Here is a 21,172-nt window from a genome sequence, read left to right as displayed (position 1 = left end):
TGTTCTGCCATTCTTTATGTGTTTTTCCTGTTGTTTTTAGGCACAATATTTTTGCGATGTCCCTTTTTGGTGATCGTATTTTCTATTCAACATGGAAAAAGAAGACAATTTGGATAGCTAACAAGTACACTGGGAAGAATATGGTCAAAATTAACCTCAGTCCATCATTTGTACCTGGTGGAATTAAAGTAGTGCATCCACTCGTACAGCCCAAGGCAGAGGGTGATCCTTGGGTACCTGGTGAGTCATCTTTGACCTCAAACAGAATCTGGCATAGTCCTCAACTTTCTCAAGATAGATACTTAGGAGTCATCCTTGATTTCTCCCACTGCCTCACCCTCAATTTCCAATGTACCGCCAAATCCTTTCCATTCTACCTCCTAAATACATCTCAAATGTCCACTCCCCACTCCCCCAGCTGCCACCACCATAGTCCAAACAGCCAGCATATCTTGTCTGGCCTATTGTGGCAGCTACTTAATTAATCTTTCTGTTTTCTCCTCTTGCCTTTACATAGTAAATCTGATCTGTTAACCCCCCCTGCTTAAAATCTTTCAAAAGCTTTCCTTTGCATTTAGATCGAAATTTAACATTTAACCAGGCCTACCAATATTTGACCAATTTGATCCAGCATCTTTTCCTCCTCCCCTCACTGGACTCTAACACAAGTCTTCCTGGAGTTCTTCAGACATGCCAAGCTCCTTCATACCTTCGGGATTTTGCAGTCACTCTTCTCTCTGCCTAGACTTCTCTCCAGTTCTGAGCTTAACTGTCATGTCCTCAGGTAGGCCTTCTCTGGTCCTCCGAGCAAAGTAGGCCCCTTCACCTCCTATCTTTCTCTCGATAGATATTCACTGAACTCATCAAACGTGGAATTACGTACCACTTTGCTTTCTTTTTGATTTTCTCTCCCACTTGATTATAAATGCCATGCATGCAGGGACCATATCTGACGGATGGATGGACAGATTGATGTAAACCACCCTATATTCAGTGGTTATTTATTTATTTATAAAAAATTAGTAAAATAAATGGATTAACTGAATCTAGTCATAGTCCCAAATTTCTACGTTCAAATGCAGTCTTCTCTGAATTCTGTTGAAGGACGAAGGGAACAAAAAGTGCCCATTGAACCGAGGAAGCATCTTAAGACCAAAAAATGAGGCAGGCAGCTCCGTATAATCAGTGGATTGATTTATTATAGAGTAACTTACAGGGTGGGATTGGAATTGGGCAGACAACGATCTGGAAGCATTCACAGCTTTACTCTGCACTGCCGAGGGGCCACTGGGACAATTTTATAGTTAACCTGGGGTATGGGGGTACGTGCTTGGAAGCAATGTTTATGAATGGGTCACTAGACTCATGGGTGCCAGGAATATGTCAGGGAAGGTTTTCATCATTGTTTGGGGACTAAAGGAGTATAGAGGCTACCTGGTCCTTATGATTATTACCTACAAAGCCCTTGATGACAGAGAAGTGATTCACTGCACAGCACAGTCCTGGGTAGGGTCAGCAGAAGGACGGGAGAAACTGTAAGGGCCCAAGATGATGTCAGTTATGCTAACAGGCATACAAATTCCTTCACATATAATCTTTTTTTTTAGGTAGACTGTTTTGATATGGCTTATATACCACATAAATTATGTTACACTAACATCTGTCTTTATGTAAAAATTTTATTTCAAGAGGGCTTTAAAATATATTTAATTTCATCTGCAACTAGCCTTGTGAGTTTCCAAAATAAAGATGGAATTGTTTGTTTTCTCTTCTTTCTACCTGTTGGATACCACTAGGATTTGGTAATAATGTGGGACATGGTAGGGACTATAAGTCCCTCCCACAGTTAGCGTATAAATGGGTTTGTACCTGCCCTCGACATAGCTCCTGAAGAGAGCTGTAGGGACTGAACAGAGAACAGGCATGAGACTGTCAAAGGGAGGTTAGAATCTAGGGGGAATTGACATTGTTATTTCTTATATCCTCAGGCAGGTAACTAATAGTACAAATGCTTTTAATCTATTTCTTTAAAAAACTTAGATAGAAACTATAATTTCACTTGTGTAATGACTATACTTTCAATGCAAGAGATGAGAAACTGCAAGGACAAATTCCTAGAGATGAAGCATTTGTTCAGGCAAGTTATTTTTTTTTAACTCACTTATTTGAATTTAAAAAGCAAGAGTTTTGGTAAACAATTCAACTGTGGCTTGAGCACAACATTAAAGAACAACAACCAAGTAGCAAGACTATAGAATAGATGGTGACCATATTCCACACATAAAGGCAGTGCATCTGATATACTGCCAGTTACCTTCCATGGGAAATTTCGACTCAAGCTCAGATACAACTTATTGTCCAAGTGGTGATGACTCACAATAAAATTAGAACCAACAACCATAATACTACGAATTATTATCGGTCTCATTCACAGTAGTTAGAGATATCGTCATCATCATCACTATCTCTTACATTTATATGTAACCTCATAATTTCCAAAGTATTTTCTTGGGCATTATCATATTGGTTTGTCACAGCAACATTGTGAGACAGAAAGGTCCTCAATTATTGTACTCATTTCATAATTGAAAAATATGAAGCCTAGAGAAATAGAGTGACTTTTCCAGGATTACACACCTTGTAAATGATGGATTCTGGAAAAAATTCCTGTCTGTCAGTTTAGTGTTCTTTCTACCATAAACAGGTAAGCTCTTCAGAGTCCTTCACTATTACTTGGACTCTTTGATGGGGCGTTCAAATAGGATATTGAAAGCATGAATTTCAGGAGAAAATCTACAATGATGCACTATAGAACAATGTGGCAAATAATAGAATTTGATTGGAAAGACGGTGCCAGCTGCAGAGCTACAGGCAAACCTGGAATCTAGAAGGCAGTTGGCACTGGAGATACTGGCTTTAGTTATTGATCAAAGGATGGGCTTCATATGAGGTCCAAGTGCAAAGGACTTTTGATTTCAAGAGCACTGTTACTTTGGCTATCATCAAATAGGTTTAAATTGTTTTAGTGCCATGTACAGCAGAAATTCTTTACCTGAGATTTAGGGTTGTGAAGCCCTTGATTGTATATGTTAGATGAAGATATGCAATTGTCCGTCTAGGGAGATGGTACCTAACTTCCATCAGGTTCTCAAAGTACCTGATAGCCTTCACATTTAAAGATGTACTTCTGGGCTTCCCTGGTGGCGCAGTGGTTGAGAGTCTGCCTGCCGGTGCAGGGGACGCGGGTTCGTGCCCCAGTCCGGGAACATCCCACATGCCGCGGAGTGGCTGGGCCTGTGAGCCATGGCCGCTGAGCCTGCGCGTCCGGAGCCTGTGCTCCGCGATGGGAGAGGCCACAGCGGTGAGAGGCCCGCGTATCGCAAAAAAAAAAAAAAAGATGTACTTTTCTGGAGGCTGGTTAATTCCTGCTGAAGAATAGGCTTACAATTATAGCTCTTCTGGCAAAGTGAGCAGTAGTAGTACCTTGGTTTGCAAGGCATTTAGTAGTGAGACTATTTCAGTGAGGAGATAGCTGAGAAAAATCATGTAACTTGGTTGATATTATTTTTGTTATAAAATGTATGTATTTATACAAATAAGAGGACCAACAAACTTACCTCATGAAAAATGCCTAAACTATCATTTATCAAACACTAGTTCTGTAAGGGTTATTTGGAAGGAAGAAATATTTTAGGGTCAGATGATTTAGACAGACTGGGTTAAATAAAGTTAAGCAGGTTGTTTTTTTCTCAAGTGATTTCTCAGAACCACTCAGACGGTTATGTGCACTGTTAATCTCTAAGGGCCGTATAACCTGTGACATTTTTCTATTTTATTTCCTATGCAGTAGCCTGTTTGACTCCTGAATATATTATTTTTAGTCCAGACCTCTTTCTTGAGATATAGACAAAGGAAGGGGTGGGGGGTGGGGGGAACCTGAGGCATAGTGAGAGCTAAGCTGCAGAAAGAAAGTGATTTCAAACATTGGGGATTTATTCATAATACACAAAAGGGAGCAGCCCTGATGAAGACCAAGGAGCAAGGGTGGGGCTTACAAAGGCAAAGCCACAGAGCTCCACCAGGAAGAGCATTGTATCAGTTTAAACAAGTCCTTGTTTGTCCACGGCTTGTCCATTGAGATTGGCTGGTTATAGAGGAGTTCGAGGCAGCAGATTGATGAGCCCAAGTCGAGGTAATAGAGCCACAGTTTCAGCATCAGGCTGGTTTTCTGATGATTCTGACCTATTTCCTGAGAGTAGTCACTCTGGTGCCTTCTCTTGCAGTCTGCTTCCTCCAGGATCAGGGTCCTGCTGGGGCCACGTCGGATGTACACATTCAGGCTCAGCACAAGTTTCCTTCTCAAGGCCCACATGTTCACCTGCCTTCCGAGCATTTCTACTTGGATTTCTTGCAAGTGCTTCAGGAGCAAAGGAAATAACTGACCCACTCACTTTCCCCTCCCTTCTCCCCAGCTTCTCTCCCTCCAGTGTCCCTACTTTGGTGAGTAGCATTCTACCTCCACCTCGACAGGCAGAAATCTAGGAGTTGCCCTTTCCTCCCTCTTTCTCATTCCAACACCATGAAATCAGTCTCCAGCTCCTGACAATTCTACTACCTACCATCTAACCACTTGGGCCCCTCTCAGAGCTCTCCATCCCTGGTGTCCACTTAATTCATGTCCCCCACCTCCCTTTTCCATGCTGCAGGGAGTATAACCCTTCAAAACGAAGAACCCAATCGTGTCGTTCCTGGGTTAAAATCAGTTGTCAACTCTCAATTGCCAATAATAAAACCCAGTCTTTTTATCTAACTGGTTCATGGGGTACCCCGTTCATTTCTCAGCTTCCACTCTCACCATTTTCTGCATTAAAGTCTGGGCTGCAGCCATCCTCAAAGATTTGATTTCCTCCAGGGAGGCACACTTGCTCTCTCCTCCAGCCTTTCGGCATGTTCTGGAACACTCTTTCTTTTTTTTTGGCCGCATGGCTTGCGGCTCTCAGTTCCTTGACCAGGGATTGAACCTGGGCCATGGCGGTGAAAGCCCTGAATCCTAACCACAAGGCCACCAGGGAACTCCCTGGGAGCACTCTTTCTAATTCTTGGCAGTGGCTTACTCTTCATCCTCTGAGAAACAGCTCCAATATCACTTCTTTCAGGAACACTTTCCCTGACCTCAGAGCCTCAGTAGCTATTTGCAGAAAATAGCAGATTTCCCCTGTCACAGGGCACTTATCATGTTTTGCCATAAACATCTGTCTTCCTCAACTTCCTTTGTCCTATGAGGACACAGACTACAACTCTCCATTGCACTCCCAGTGCCTAGAGGACATTTAATAAACCATAGTTGGAAAAAAAAAAGACTGAGAAAAACACCCTTTGGTACCCTCTCCCTGCTAAATAATACCACGAGGAACAACTTCTAAAGATATTTAATATCTGAATACGTGTTGCCTTTCTTCCATGTTGTAAGCCCCTGCCCTTGGCCAGACAGTCTTCAGTGAGCCTGCTCCCTTTTGTATAGTTATGAATAAATCCCAGTGTTTTAAATCAGTTTTCTCTGCAGCAGATCTTTGCAGCTTAACTCTAGGGAGAGTCTTTTTCAGAGTCTTTTAGACTCTTATGCTTCAGTCTTTTTCTTCTTTCTTTTCATTAAGTGGTCTAGGTTTGAACCCAGGCAGACTGACACCATGCTGCCTCCCCAGCTACGCTCTCACTGTTGTCTATAGTTTCCTATCTTAGGTTTGCCTTAATTGTTTTGGGATAACCTGTCATTTGGCATATTCTTGTCTATCCATGGCCTGCTGGTGGTTAAAAGCTTCAGTTTGCACAGATTATGGGGCCCAAACCTTATTTTTTTCTCTTTTAAAATTTTTTTCCACTTCAGGAACTCAGAAAATCAATCTCTTTCTCTCTCCGTCTCTCTCTTTGTTTCTCTCTCTCACTCACACACACATAAGCACACACACACACTCCTCCTCCTCTGGCGCTCTGAAAAGAGACACAGAGTTGATCTCACATTTTTGTTGTCATGATTAAACTTATTAGGCAACAGTGTTCTCCTGGCTGCCCTGACACCTATACTGTTAGAGTTGTCCCTCAGTATCCACGGGGATTTTTTCGGACTCTGACCAATACCAAAATCCGAGAGTGCACTAGTCCCTTATAAAATAGTATAGTATTTGCATATTACCTAACGTCCTTCCTTATACTTTAAATCATCTCTAGATTACTTATCATACCTAACACAATATAAATACTATGTAAATAGTTGTAAATACTATGTAAACAGTCTCTGGCACAAGGCAAATTCAAATTTTGTTTTTTGAAACTTTCTGGAATTTTTTTAAAGAGTATTTTTGATCCACGGTTGGTTGAACATGCAGATGTGGAACTCATGGATACAAAGGGCAGACTGTATATGAATCTCAGAGCCAGTGTGGGAACTTCTTTGTATACACTGTATACAGAGTATAGAGTGTTAATGGCATTATTTCAAGCTCAACATTTAGAGAATTTGCAACTATAGTTTTACTGCTCACAGATGTTCTTTTGTAAAAGGTGCAAACAATTTCTCTTTCTTCTGTGGTTCTTTAAAATGTAGATTCCAGTTTTAAGCTCATAAGAGAATTTCAAAAGCGTCTTCTTTGGAAAATGAAGCACATCTGTCATCAACACTGTTTAAAATACTTTGCATTCATTTCATGCAGAAAAATGTTGCTGAATTTCTTTAATTCTGAGAGTTCCTGAAGGAGAACTGTCTCCACCTAGAAGTGTACCTGCTTATGGAAGTGACTAGTGTAGCTAAAACTGCCCAGGTGGGACTCTGATTCACTTTGATTACGTCATTCCTGGGGTTTCTACTGTAAAACCTTGGTTTTTTTGATACCTCTAGAAAAGAATCATCCTAGATATATGAATATTATTTTCACAAAATTTTTTCTTAAAATGTAAATATTGTGGTAAAGTACACAGAACATAAAATTTATCATCTTAGCCATTTTTAAGTGTACAGTTAGGTGGCATTAAGTACATTCACAGTTTTTGTGCAACCATCACCACCATTAATCTCCATAAATCTTATCATCTTGTAAAACTGAAACTCTACACCCATTAAATGAGAAGTCCCCATTTCTGCCTGTCCTCGGCCCCTGGCAACCACCATTCTCCTTTCTGTCTCTGTGATTTTGACTACTACTCTAAGGACCTCATATAAGTGTAATCATACAATATTCCTCTTTTTGTGACTGGTTTATTTCACTCAGCATAATGTCCTCAAGATCCATCTGTTTTGTAGCTTGTGTCAGAATTTCTTTTCTTTTTAAGGCTGAATAATAACCCACTGCATGTGTATATCACATTTTGCTTATCTGTTTCTCCTTTGATAAACACTTGGGTTGCTTCCATGTTTTAGCTATTGGGAATAATGCTGCTACAAACATGGGTCTGCAAATATCTTTTTGAGATGCTGCTTTTAATTCTTTTGAACATATACTCAGAAGTGAATTGTTGGATCATACGGTAATTTTACTTTTAATTTTTTGAAGGCCCATTATACTGTTTTCCACAGTGGCTGTACTAGTTTACATTTACACCAACAGTGCACAAGGATTCCAATCTCTCCCTATCCTCATCTACACTTATATTCTGTTTTCATATAGTTTAAATTATCAGTTCAAACACCCAAAGCTCTGTTATTTATTACAGAAATCTTAGCAAATTATGGATTTCTGTACTTCCTAACATACTTATAGTTATTGACATTTTCTCAATGATGAGGGTCACATTTACAAAGATACACGTCATTGGGGCAAGAATAGGACTGATTTGAGGCAAAGCTGGGTTTTTTAAAAAATTAATTATTTTTGGCTGCATTAGGTCTGTTGCTGCACGTGGGCTTTCTCTAGTTGCGGTGAGCGGGGGCTACTCTTCGTTGCGGTGCGCAGGCTTCTCATTGTGGTGGCTTCTCTTGTTGTGGAGCACGGGCTCTAGGCATGCAGGCTTCAGTAGTTGTGGCACGTGGGCTCAGTAGTTGTGGCTTGTGGGCTCTAGAGCTCAGGCTCAGTAGTTGTGGCGCACGGGCTTAGTTGCTTCGCGGCATGTAGGATCTTCCCGGACCAGGGCTCGAACCCATGTCCCCTGCATTGGCAGGCAGATTCTTAACCACTGTGCCACCAGGGAAGCCCAAAGCTGGGTTTTTAATGCAGGTTTGCCCTGACACCAATGGCTGCCATGTGAAGTGCCTTTTAAATACTTGTAATGGCTCTTCATCAATTTTCTATCTTTCTTGCTGTTGTCTCTTGCTTCTTGCTGGTTTCCATGTGCCTGGCTCTGGCCTCTTTAGTTTGAGACTTTTTCCTGCCATTCATTTGTTGAGGAACCCAGATCATTTGTCCCTTAGAATTTCCCACATTCTGGATTTTTCAGATTCTATCCCCGTGGTGTCATTTAACGTGATTCTGTTTTTCCTATACACTGGTAGTTTTAGCCTAGAAGCCTTATCAGATTCAGATTTTTTGCAAGAGTACTTTATAGGTGGTACTGCAGGTAGTACCGCATGCTTCCTAGTGACCACGCCAGAGGGCATGTAGTGGCTGGGTCTCCATTATTTTTGTGATGTTCAAGATTCATCAGTGGTTCAGGTGTTGCCAGCCTGGTCTGTTCATTATAGAGTTTCCTATCAGCCTTTTGTGTAATGGCTTTACAAGCTATTAATTGTCATTGCTTAGAGGCATTTTTTCATTAGAGGTTTGAAGTAATGACATTCTAATTCTATCACTGCTTATTAGTTGAATAACTTTTCCACATCAGCTCTATGATTTCCCTGAGGAGCATCTTTTATAGGAAATGTAAATTAAATGCTTGATTTAATCTTTCCCTTAATTTATCTGTTTTCAGAATAAAGGGTTAGTGTATCCTCCAGAGGTGACCTTCTTTTAAAAAAAGCATCTTTATAAATTCAAGGATGTAAAAAATATTTGAAATGTTTCTATTCATTGCAGTTATTATCATTTTCACACTCAGATTATGCCGCCTTTCTCCAGGAGGAGCCCTGAGATAAGGCTTCTAGTTGTGGGAAAGATGACTAGTAACTAACCCTTGGTGGTCTAGAATGCTGGGCTGAGGCTGTGCCTGGGCTCAGCAAGAAAGAACATTGGAATCATGTAGCCACTCCTGCTAGTGGGGAATGCACTGTGGATGGGGGTGGTAGCAATGGGAGCGGAGGCCTCTACACCTTGTGTTTGCATCTTCATGCTGTGGACTGGCCAAGCTCCTCAGAAATAGGTCTGAAATAAGGAAAGACTGAGTGGGCCTGAGGGGTGCATCTGAGAGTAAAAGGCATTTATTTTTTAACTGCTCAGAGGCTGTTGATTTGTTTACTTTCTTTTTGTTTTTAAGATTTTTTTAAAGTGGTCCATTTAAAAAAATCTTTATTGAATTTGTTACAATATTGCTTCTGTTTTATGTGTTGTTTTTTGGCCACTGATGCATGTGGGATCTTAGCTCCCTGACCAGGATCAAACCCACACCCCCTTCATTGGAAGGAGAAGTCTTAACCACTGGACCACCAGGGAAGTCTCTATTTCTTTACTTTCTGATTCTTAGGTTTAGATGGATAAGGATACCAAGTAGCTAAGTTCTGGCTAAGTGATTTTTTTTTTTTAACTATAATTAGGAATTCCAATAGCACAGAATAACCATTCTCGTTTCTTCCTTCTTATTTTCTATTAACAAAGAAGAATAAACTTCTATATTACACAGTTTGGGAAGTTTTTTGGGGAAGGTGAGGGAGTCATTTATTCAGGGAACTCACTAATGAAAAAGACAATAAATAAATAAAACAAAAATCATAGACATTTATAGAAAAATATATTGTATATATAATTTATATATTTTATTATACATAAAATATATAGCATAACATTAATATGTTAATATATTAACTTTATTATGTATCAGTATATAATGGTCTATATTAATATATAATATGAATAATATAAATATATATATTTCTATAAAAACCCATAATTATATTTTATATATATACATAAGTATATACATATACACAAACACACATATTATGTACATTAAAGAGGTGAGGTCTGTCATTGAAGACTTGAGCTCGAGTCCCACCCCTACCCCTTATTACCTATATGTGATCCTTAAGATACTGTTTCGTAATCTGTAAAATGGAAGACAACAATTACTCTGCGTAGCTCAAGGGCTTGTTATAAAAATTACATGTGATAACGTAAATGCTTTATAAAATGTTATTCAAATTTTTAACTATTGGGGGCGCTAAATATTTAGTTAAAAGAATGATTCAAGTGAATGGGTTCAAATGGAAGAGACTAGAAAGGCTTTGTTGATGAGGTGAGTCTGACACTGAATTTGAGGTAGAGAGAAAGGTGTGATCAGTGGAAAGAAGCAAGGCTCGGGAATCCCACGTGTGTTGTTTCAGAAGTGCGCCAGGGTAAAATCTATAGTTTGCTTGGCTATAACAAAGCTCACGAACACTTGTGAGTTGGGCAGTTATTGAAGGCGCAGTTGGTGGTGGACATTAAACTCCATGATTTAGGAGCTTTTAATTTGATCTCAAAGGTAATTAGGCTCCACTGCTGGGCTCTGGGAGGGGGGTTATCTGAGGTCAGCAGCAGCATTCTGAGTGCTAGCTTCAGCCTCATTTGAAGCTAAAGAACAGCAGATTAAGGAGATTAAACAAAATACAGCCCTCAATCCTCTCTGTTTTGCCTCTTCCTAAAACGACCTTTTAAGTGTTTAGTGTCTGAATTGGGGTCACATCATCAGCACAGCCATTCAGAGACGAATAGTGATTGCTTTCCTGCCCGTGTTCATCACTGAAGAGTAATGTATGTTGTTAATAAGTATCGTTAAAGCCATCATCAGTATGGGATAGTGGAAAGAATACTGACCATCTATTTGAGTTCTAACTCTGAGGTTGACTGGAAATTCAAGGAGAAACCAAATAAAGGAGTTAAGTTGCAGGTTTCATGATCACAGGTTTTTGTGCATGTATTCCAGATATTTGTAGCACCGCTGTGTTGTAAAAGGCACCAGGTTAGGTGCTATTGGAACTATGAATGTGAATGGGATGCATGCTTTATCCTCAAAAGCTTACTGATTAATGTACATGTATATATAGAATTATGATGATGTTGATAATAAGAACAAACAGAAGAACAGGTAAGAGGTTGTAGAAAAGTACAAAAAAAAGATAAATAACATTGGATCTAGATGAAGAACAGAGCAATTTCCTGTACCCTAGACACTAATTGTTTTCTCCGTAAGTCAGTTTGAATCTCCATTAACATATCATGAGCAGGTATTAAGGTTTGAGAATCTTTAGAGGTATAAATTTAGAGGAATTTACAACAAACATTTGATTCTGTATAGAACCATATTTTTTTTTAAGTGAGGGATCTCAGAGAATATCTACTTCAACACTTTTATTTCATGGAAACGGAAGTCAAAGGGATAAGGTGATTTTATGTAAAAGGCAGAACTCAGTTTTCCCAATTCTTAATGCAGTGGTCGTCTATCGTACTGGGTTTGGAAAGATTTTTATAGGGGATATTTACAGGAAGCATAATCTCTCACTTTTTGGTTACCTCAAGAAAGTAGTAGCACTTTGGTGCTATTAAAAGGCTATTAAAAGGTGCTATTAATCAGGCCTTTCTGAATTTTTGTTGTTGTTAATTTGTAAACGTTATAAAAAATACAGTTAAAACAATCACATGTTCTTTTTTAGAAATTTGAATTAGATACATTTTGTCTCCAGTACATTTGTGAGTTTCTGACTTTAGTCCTTTACTTTAAAAATTGGAGTCATTTTGTTTTTAATTTTCTTAATTAAAATTTTGATATGTGGAGCATGTAGGAACATGAAAACAATGTTACTAAACATGCATAATTGGCATAAAAACCGTGGACAAGAAACAAAATTTTTGGAATCAATATCCAAAAACTATTCAGTGTAGGGCTTCCCTGGTGGCAGAGCGGATAGGAATCTTCCTGCCAATGCAGGGGATGCGGGTTCGTTCCCTGGTCTGGGAAGATCCCACATGCCACGGAGCAGCTAGGCCAGTGCACCACAACTACTGAGCCTGCGCTCTAGAGCCCACGAGCCACAACTACTGAAGCTGTGCCCCTAGAACCCGTGCTCCGCAACGGGAGGGGCCGCCGCAGTGAGGGGCCCGTGCGCTGCGGGGAAGAGTAACCCCTGCCCACCGCAACTAGAGAGAGCCCGCGCACAGCAACGAAGATCCAACGCAGCCAAAGATAAATAACTTAAAAATTTTTTTTTAATTATAAAAAAACCTATTCAGTGTAAATCTTAACTGACTTAGTTGATAATATTCCAACAGTATTAAATAATTGTGCATGTAATTCTATCAAGAGATCTGAATAAACAAGTTTAAAATAACTGAAGAAATAACACAGATTAGCTAAAAGGAGGCATACATAACTGAGATGAAAGTGGGATATTCCATTAGTACTTTAGGTCAGTGTCTCTCAAAGTGTGGTGTAAAGACTCCAGCGTCAGAATCATAAGATTCTGAGTGAGCCTTTCCCTTGGTGTATCAAACCAGAATCTCTAGAGGGTGACATGCCCTCCAGGTGGTCTCAAGGTACATTAGAAACATTTTCAAGGGGGCAAGAATACGTTTCTAATGTGTGATGCTTTGTCGGTCAAGAAAAGTGTTTAGTAACTTGAAGTAGAAGGAAAGGGGTAGAGTCAGAGTGAGGGGCACCTTTCTAAGTAGACAGAGACCAGAGAAACAGACCCGCATGGGGGACGGTCTCAGCCTCGTGCACTACTGTGCTCAGGCTCTCGCCGGCTTGTTTCTTGTGTCTTTCACTGCAAGGCTGTGTTTTTAGTGGGCTCCTCCCCTTACTCACAGGCTCTCACTGATCTCAGCTATGCCAGGTCTCCTGGTGCCTGACCCCGGTCCTCTTCCCCTGCCGTCACCTATTGCCAGAGCTCTGGCCTCCATAACTACATGCACCTTGAGAGCTGCCCTCAAATTCAAGCTTACCTCTGTATTTCCAGAGCATTTCACAAAGTCATTATTAAAATTGGCAAAACTGAGAAGGAACAAAATTCGAACAGGGATATATGTGTTACTAGTTTAGCCCTTGACTCTGGCTTTGAAAACCAAAGGTACCAAGTTGGCCATTTGTTGTTCAATGTATTATTTGGCTAATTTAATCCAAGCACCTACCTTACTGAGCAGATTTTACTATTTGCCCTGGGCTATTTTGTCACACATGGAATGCCGGCAGCAAAAAACTCAGAAACTTGGGGATAAGACATATGGCAGTGGTATATACTGTCTGAAAGAAGTTGTTCTTTACATAATGATCCTAAAAACAGATAAATATATAGATCTGACCTATAAATATTATACTTAAGAAGAGATGTTCTTCATTTTGCAGCCTTTTTTGCTTCTTAAACAGATATTTCATTTTCAGCATTTCTGTTTATTGCTTTATTTATTTTTTAAATAAATAAATACTTTTGATAAAAGCAGGTCAAAAAGAAAAAGCTATTAAGTTGTGCTTAGTGTTCGTAACCCAAGGAACGACATCTCCAGGTAATTAGGACGTCCTATCCCGAGAGCTACTGTAGGAGAGGTACAGCTAGAGAAATAAATGGGCTTCGGAATGCTGAGTGATTTGGGCTAATGTTCGACCCTAGAGGAGTGCCACCTCCGTGAGGCAACACCCCTGCTGATGTCACGGGAAGATTAGAGTTCTTAGGAGCCATGAGGGGATCATGCACTGCCCCTGTCAAAACACACCTCCACTCCAAATTAACCGCCTTCTCTTTTAGATCAGAAACTCTGCAAACTGAGGAAAGGTAACTGCAGAAGCAGCATGTGTGGGCAAGAGCCTAAGTCCCATGTGTGCATGTGTGCAGAGGGATATGCTTTAAGCCAAGATGGAAAGAACTGTGAAGGTAATGTGTGGTGAGCGAACACAGCCCACCTGGGCCAGTGGCTGGTCTTCAGTGGGCAATCCAGAACCTCCATGTGGAACCAATTTCAAGTTTCCTCCTTTTTTCCCCCAGAAAAGCAATTTTATTTTTTCCCCAATTTTAAGCCCTTGTAACACTTTCAGGTCTCCTTTATATCTTGTGTTCCCAGATCAGATACTTTCAGAGGCTACTCAGGGATTGATATAAGGCAGGGATTCTCTGAGTGGACTCTACGGAGTTCTGTGGGTTTGACGGTGTGCAAAATGTCAGTATTGTCAGATTTTTTAGGGGAGTAGTTCCGTAGCTCTCATAAGATCCTCAAAGGGTATGTGACTCCCACATCTCATCCCATAACTGTTTGGTAGGAATCTTGAGAAACTGCACCTTGGCTGGTTTTCTTGGGCTCGTCCTATTGTGAGACTCCAAGCCCGATGTACTTAACCCAAGGAGAAATGCCATGTCCTTTCTCCTGGGACGTCCAGTGCGTTACCGATGAAAAGAATCCAATGGCCGCAATGTACATTGAGTGGAATTAGTTGGGGTGAGACTTCAGGTAAACGTGGCATCTGCCTGTTAACTGCAGTCCCCTGCTTACATGGGACCAGTGGGCGAAAGCCATAGCATAGGACAGTGATCTGGAAGCTAGGGAATGCTCCCATATTCAGGTGAAGGCCTCCTGTCAGCATTGAGAAAGTGAAGAGCAAAGCAGGGGGATGTCCTGCCCTTGTCAAGAACTTTCTAGGGTCCTTGCCTTAAATGGCTATACCTTTTCAGGGGAAATAGTACTACTTTATCCCAGGAGTAATTTTAATATGAAAATCTGTATTTGAAAGTATAAACTGTGACAGTTTAAGCCATGGCTTTCATGATAATTGAACTAATTACTTTCACTCTTTGTTAGTGTAGCAAAAACAGTCTTGCCGTGGTCAGTTACAGAAGATCGAGGTGTGAGATACCCTACTTTTTGCTGACTTATTAGTGATACTACAATTTATTTTCAAAAAAACTATCTGACTGTTTTACTGTTGTTATGGTGTAGATGTCAACGAGTGTGCCTTTTGGAATCATGGCTGTACTCTTGGGTGTGAAAACATCCCTGGATCCTATTATTGCACATGCCCTGTAGGATTTGTTCTGCTTCCTGATGGGAAACGGTGTCACCGTAAGTCACAACAAGTATTTATTGCATTATTTCCTCCATTTTCACTGATGTTTCTAAGGTGGCTATGATCTGGGTTGGTGGTCCTCGATCAATAGCATGCATCAGGAGTACCTTGGAGTTTTATTTTGGTTTGTTTTTTAAAATGCGAATGACCAGACTCTATCCCAGACCTGTTAAATCAAAACCTCCAACAAGCATGTATTTATATATTTTACTGTTTATTTATCCATATTTCATTATATTTCATTATATATCTCTGAAAGGTAAGCATGTAAAAAACATAATCATGATACACTATTACATCTAAAAAACTAGCTCGAATTCCCTAATATCTAATACCCAGTCAGTTTTCAGGTATAACCACGATACCGTTATCACAACTAAAAAAATTAACAATAATTCCCTAATAACATCAAATATCTAGTCAGTTTTCAAATTATCTTAAAAAGTTTTCAACAGTTGATTTGTTTGACTAGGTATCCAAACATGCTCCGTGTGTTATACGGATATTAGCTGATACCTCTCTCTCTTATCCTACAGATTCCCTCTCCTCTTTTTTCCCCTTGCAAGTAGTTGCTGAAGAAACTGTTTTTTTCCTGCAGAGTTTCTCACACTCTGGATTTTACTGAACACACTTCTAAGATGTCCCTGTCCTTCTCAAACTTGTAGTTAGATCTGCAGGCTTGATCAGATTAGGCTTTGAAATTTTGACAATAATACTTCATTGGTATGCTTATACTTCCATCAGGAGACACATAACATCTGGTTGTTTCTCCCTCTGTCATCCATTCTAAAGTTCCCCAATGGTCTTCTTCTTTTTTAAAAAAACAAACTCCGGACAGTTTTACCGAAGAAAAAATATGCACGATTTACTTTTCACCAGTCCATTCTGGCATTCTTCTAATGCTGTCAGAATCACCTGGGTCAATATTAGCCAGTGTGCATGTTACTGACCCTTTCCAGTCAGTCCTCGCAAGGGTCCTCCTGCCCGGCATCGCTAGTGCCAATAGGACGAGACCGAGTTTGGTTCAGAAGCAAAGGAAAGCTTTATTACTGGACCAGAGATTGGAGAGATGTGAGCTCACCTCCATAGTACCCGCTCCCCTGACAGGCCGTGGGCAGGGCTGCTTTATAGGGTTCTCCACAGCTGGGAGGGGGCGGAGTTCCCATTGGGCACACACAAGCGCGCTGCTCAGGCTCCAGATCGCAGTGCTGGGTGCAGGGTCTCTGCACACGGCTGTCGCTGCCATGTTGAATCGAGGTGTCGAGCACAGTGCTTCTGCATACAGCCCACTGAGCTGCAGTAACAGGTGCAGCAGTTCTGCGCTGGGAACTCTGATCCCATGTGTTAGACGCAAGGCCTCTGCACACGGCCCCCTACATGCAACTGAAACGAGACTAAGCCCAAAGAAGAGGTTAGACCTTATCACCTAGATTCCATCTTATTTTTCCCGAGGACCCTAGTGGGCTTTGCCAGTGACATACATACTCTAGTATTTTCCACATGCTGTGCCCAATTCAATATTATTGCCACTGTAGTGGTGGCCACCAGTTTGAGCCAACATGGTGTAGTACTCTATTTCAGATTTCCACAAGGCTGGGCATTTGTTGGTGAGGATGACCAGTTTCTCTTTGCCTTGTCTGAACATTTCCAGAATCTGCTTGTACCTGCAGCACTTACTTTCCACTTTCTATAATGAGTTGGAGGGTAGAGTTCATCAGGCCCAGCAACTTCTTCGTCTTCTTTTCGGCCACCATTTTTCTGCCTTAGGGTGGGACTGCCCCCAACCAAGAGCAGCTGCCAAGACTGCTGGGAGCAAGAAAGAGCCCAGTCATCTTTCAGGGAATGGTTGTAGTGGCCATTAACACTCATTTCCTAGATTCATTATTTCATCAGGGGATTTGAATGATGATATCTAGTTCTAATATTTCTTTTTAATCATGAATTGTAATACCTTTATAAAAAGAATGTTCTCTCAGTAACTATTTGGTGACTTCAAGATACAATTCTTACAGTTAAGGCAGTATAAATGATGAATTGTTTTCGCTTTGTTTACTTATATTTAGGATAATGGGTTGGTTCTTTAACACCTTCCAAAGGTGGCCAATGGGGTTTTTTAATTTTATTTTTTATTGAAGTATAGTTGATTTGTAATATCACATTAGTTTCAAGTATACAGCAAAGTGATTCAGTTATACACATATATATGTATATATCTATATTCTTTTTTAAAAATTCTTTTCCATTGTAGTTTGTTGGGTATTGAGATATTGAATATAACTCTCTGTGCTTGTTGTTTATTTTATATATGGTAGTGTGCATCTGTTAATTCCATATTATGTCAAATAGAAGTGGTGAAAGGTAGGCATCCTTGTCTTGTTCCAGATTTTAATGGGAAGGCTTTCAGCTTTTCACCATTGAGTATTATATTGACTGTGGGTTTGTCATAAATGGCTTTTATTATATTGAGATATATTCCTTCTGTACCCACTTTGGAAAGAGTTTTTATCATAAATGGATGTTGAATTTTATCAAATGCTTCCTCTGCATCTATCGAGATGATCATGTAGTTTTTGTCCTTTCTTTTGTTGATGTGGTGTATCATATCGATCGATTTGCATATGTTGAACCATCCTTGTGACCCTGGAATGAATCCAACGTGATCATGATGTATGATCCTTTCTATGTGCTTTTGCATCTGGTTTGCTAATATTTTCTTGAGCATTTTGCATCTATATTCATTAAAGATATTGGCCTGTAATGTCTCTGTCTGGTTTTGGCATCAGCGTGATGGTGACTTCAATGACTTTGGGAGATTTGTTTTTTGTAAGTATTATTATGAACTCTTGGAGTTTTAACATTTTTTATATGTTTCAATCCATTGCAGTTGTTATTCTTACCAATGAGCAAGTTGTCTCCTCTTTGGCTGGTGGGAGAATCTTCAAATGGGTTCCAGACCCCAGTAGTCTTTGATAGTTTTCTCTTACCTGGTAGGACATATTTTCCAGGTTTGTCTTGTACATTCCATGTTCTAGACCTAGAATCAGCAATCTCTCAAGGCCACTGCTTCCTTTTTATGAGAAATTGTATTTAGAAAACATAACCTGCTTCAAAGTCAGTTATTGTTTTGAGTGTTTTAGGGCATCAGAGTTAGGAAAACACTTTTTAAAAAGAGAAATACATTATGAGTTTATATGAATATTCTCAATTCAAATTTAGGATTACATACTCAGATACCTTCTTATAGTTTTCTTATTGAATCTACCAACATAGCTAAGTAGAAACGAATGTTTAAAATCATGTGGGAATTCCTTGGAGTCTAGTGGTTAGGACTTGGCGCTCTCACTGCTAGGGGCCAGGTTTCAATCCCTCGTCAGTGAACTAAGATTCCACAAGCCACGCAGTGCGGCCAAAAAAGAAAAAAAAAAAATCTCATGTATATTGTCTAGTACTGCTTCACAGATGATGGAGAATATGTCAGTCTGGATGTTATATGTGCTTGTGAAACAAGGCACAGAAAAATGGATGGATGGTAATGAAGTTCTTGGAAATTACCCACTACCTTTGTGACTGTTTATGGAATTTGCCCTTCTTCTAATACCATGTGGTTTATCTGTGAGCAGATATACTCAAGTGCGTGATGTTAATATGTTAGAGTCCATTATGTGCCAAGTAGGACACACATAATCTCACTTGATTGTCAAAACTGCTAGAACTTCTATGGTATATATTTTACATTTTAATATTTGATTTACTTGGAATTTATTTTGATGTGTGGTATATGGTAGGGATTTAGCTTTTTCCTGAAAGCATTACTCATTTATTTCTCTACCATTTACTGGATGACACATGCTCAATGATATAAAATACCTTTATCACATACTATATTCTTATGTGTACTTGAGTCTTTTCTAAAATGAGCTTTCCAATCTTTCCTATAACTGTATTTCATTTATAAGGTATATTCTGAAAAACTTATAATAATACCTGCTTTAATACCATCAGGGAATATTTTGATGCAAAAGAAATCCACATAAGTTTACATAAAATAATTTTCAAGTAAAAAAAATACTTTCACAATAACTACCTTCCATTGAAATAAATCTTCATTTTTTTAAGGTAATGATATAAACTGGAGCCTTGTTCTTTGAAAATAATATCTTAATTTAAAAAGTTAAAGAAACTGTAAAATGTTGTGCTTGATATAAACCTTGACATTTAGACTGGGGCAATCTGAATTCTATCTATAGCTGTCCAGAATCATAAGCAAATGAGTTACCAGATATCTACAAAGTTCCTGACAAACCAAACCATTGAGAAACTGTTTGGTAGATAAGTAAATTTGTTAGTGAAGTGCAAAACTGTTAATTTCATTTGAAATTGTGACAAAATAAATTTTACAAATTGCAAAAAAATAAAATGAACTTTCTGTCTGGTTCTATTGATATTATCCTCTTGGTCTATTCCTGTACTCATTACCCACTGTTTTAATTATTGCATCTTTGTGATATATTTTGTTATTTGTTTAGAGCCTCTCATTCCCTTCTTACACCTAACCATAGTTACACAATGTTTTTAGTTTTCTTACACATGTGATTTGTTTTCCAGATGAACTTGAGAATCATTTGCCCAAGTTCCATTTAAAATATTTTGGAATTTTGATGACTAATAACTTAAGAAGTATTAATTGTCAGAGAAGAAACTTTGAGGAAACTAGAGTCATTTTCCAAAATTAGAAGTTCTTCTTTAATTTGTTTTAGATTTGAAACTTTTTCTTTATTTTTATATCTCTATTACACAGCAGTTCATAAATGTTCAATCTTTATTTAACTTATTCTTTTCAGTATATCTTTTTTTTTGTTAACAACTGAATTTACCAAATTTCCACAAATCTGATATAACACTAATCACGACCTTATTTTTCATTAATTAGAATTAATTTCCTGCCCAAGCAATGTGTCTGAATGCAGTCATGATTGTGTTCTGACATCAGACGGTCCCATATGTTTCTGTCCTGAAGGCTCAGTGCTTGAGACAGATGGGAAAACCTGTAGTGGTAAGTTTATCTACCTATTGTTTGTTTGAGTACCAAAATGTTCATTGCAGCTCTATTTACAATAGACCGGAGATGGAAACAACCTAAGTGCCCATCATCGGATGAATGGATAAAGAAGATGTGGCACATATATACAATGGAATATTACTCAGCCATAAAAAGAAACGAAATTGAGCTATTTGTAATGAGGTGGATAGACCTAGAGTCTGTCATACAGAGTCAAGTAAGTCAGAAAGAAAAAGACAAATACCGTATGCTAACACATATATATGGAATTTAAGAAAAAAAATGTCATGAAGAACCTAGGGGTAAGACAGGAATAAAGACACGGACCTACTGGAGAACAGACTTGAGGATATGGGGAGGGGGAAGGGTGAGCTGTGACAGGGCGAGAGAGAGTCATGGACATATACACACTACCAAACGTAAGGTAGATAGCTAGTGGGAAGCAGCCGCATGGCACAGGGATATCGGCTCGGTGCTTTGTGACCGCCTGGAGGGGTGGGATAGGGAGGGTGGGAGGGAGGGAGACGCAAGAGGGAAGAGATATGGGAACATATGTATATGTATAACTGATTCACTTTGTTATAAAGCAGAAACTAACACACCATTGTAAAGCAATTATACCCCAATAAAGATGTTAAAAAAAGAAAACATTCATTTTCTAACTGACACCTAAAAATCCATCTACTGACAAAGGAGAATAGATTTTCCAACATTACACATTGAAAGATATTTACGTAATGGATTAACACATGGATTTAAATAATTTTTGTGTTTTGTGTTTAGATAGCATAGTGTAGTGGTTATGAGCAAGAGCTTTGAAGCTAGACAGCCCTGAGATAGCATTACCAGTTACTAGCAGTGTAGTTTTGGACTAGTTACTTGCCCTCTTTTGGTCTCAGTTTCCTCATCTGTAGAGGTTAATGATACCTGCCTCCTGGATTTGTGACCAGC

At 39.3% G+C, this 21,172-nt stretch overlaps 1 protein-coding gene and 1 pseudogene across 1 annotated transcript in view; one reads left to right on the top strand and one right to left on the bottom strand.

Moving 5' to 3' along the window:
- EGF (epidermal growth factor) overlaps positions 1-21,172 on the top strand; it is a 93,816-nt gene that overhangs the window by 29,025 nt on the left and 43,619 nt on the right. The window contains 4 exon segments of the mRNA XM_030760117.2: positions 41-240; positions 13,853-13,978; positions 15,036-15,158; positions 20,093-20,215. Coding sequence (XP_030615977.2) covers positions 41-240; positions 13,853-13,978; positions 15,036-15,158; positions 20,093-20,215 — 572 coding nt within the window.
- LOC149749108 (large ribosomal subunit protein eL30-like) lies at positions 16,028-17,013 on the bottom strand (annotated as a pseudogene).

This window comes from Delphinapterus leucas, chromosome 5, assembly GCF_059928025.1.
Source record: "Delphinapterus leucas isolate spDelLeu-1000000601 "Yukka" chromosome 5, BTC_Dleu_Yukka2, whole genome shotgun sequence".
NCBI lineage: Eukaryota > Metazoa > Chordata > Mammalia > Artiodactyla > Monodontidae > Delphinapterus > Delphinapterus leucas.
The sequence above is the reverse complement of the archived record's forward strand: the minus strand, read 5'-3'. Positions and strand labels throughout refer to the sequence as shown.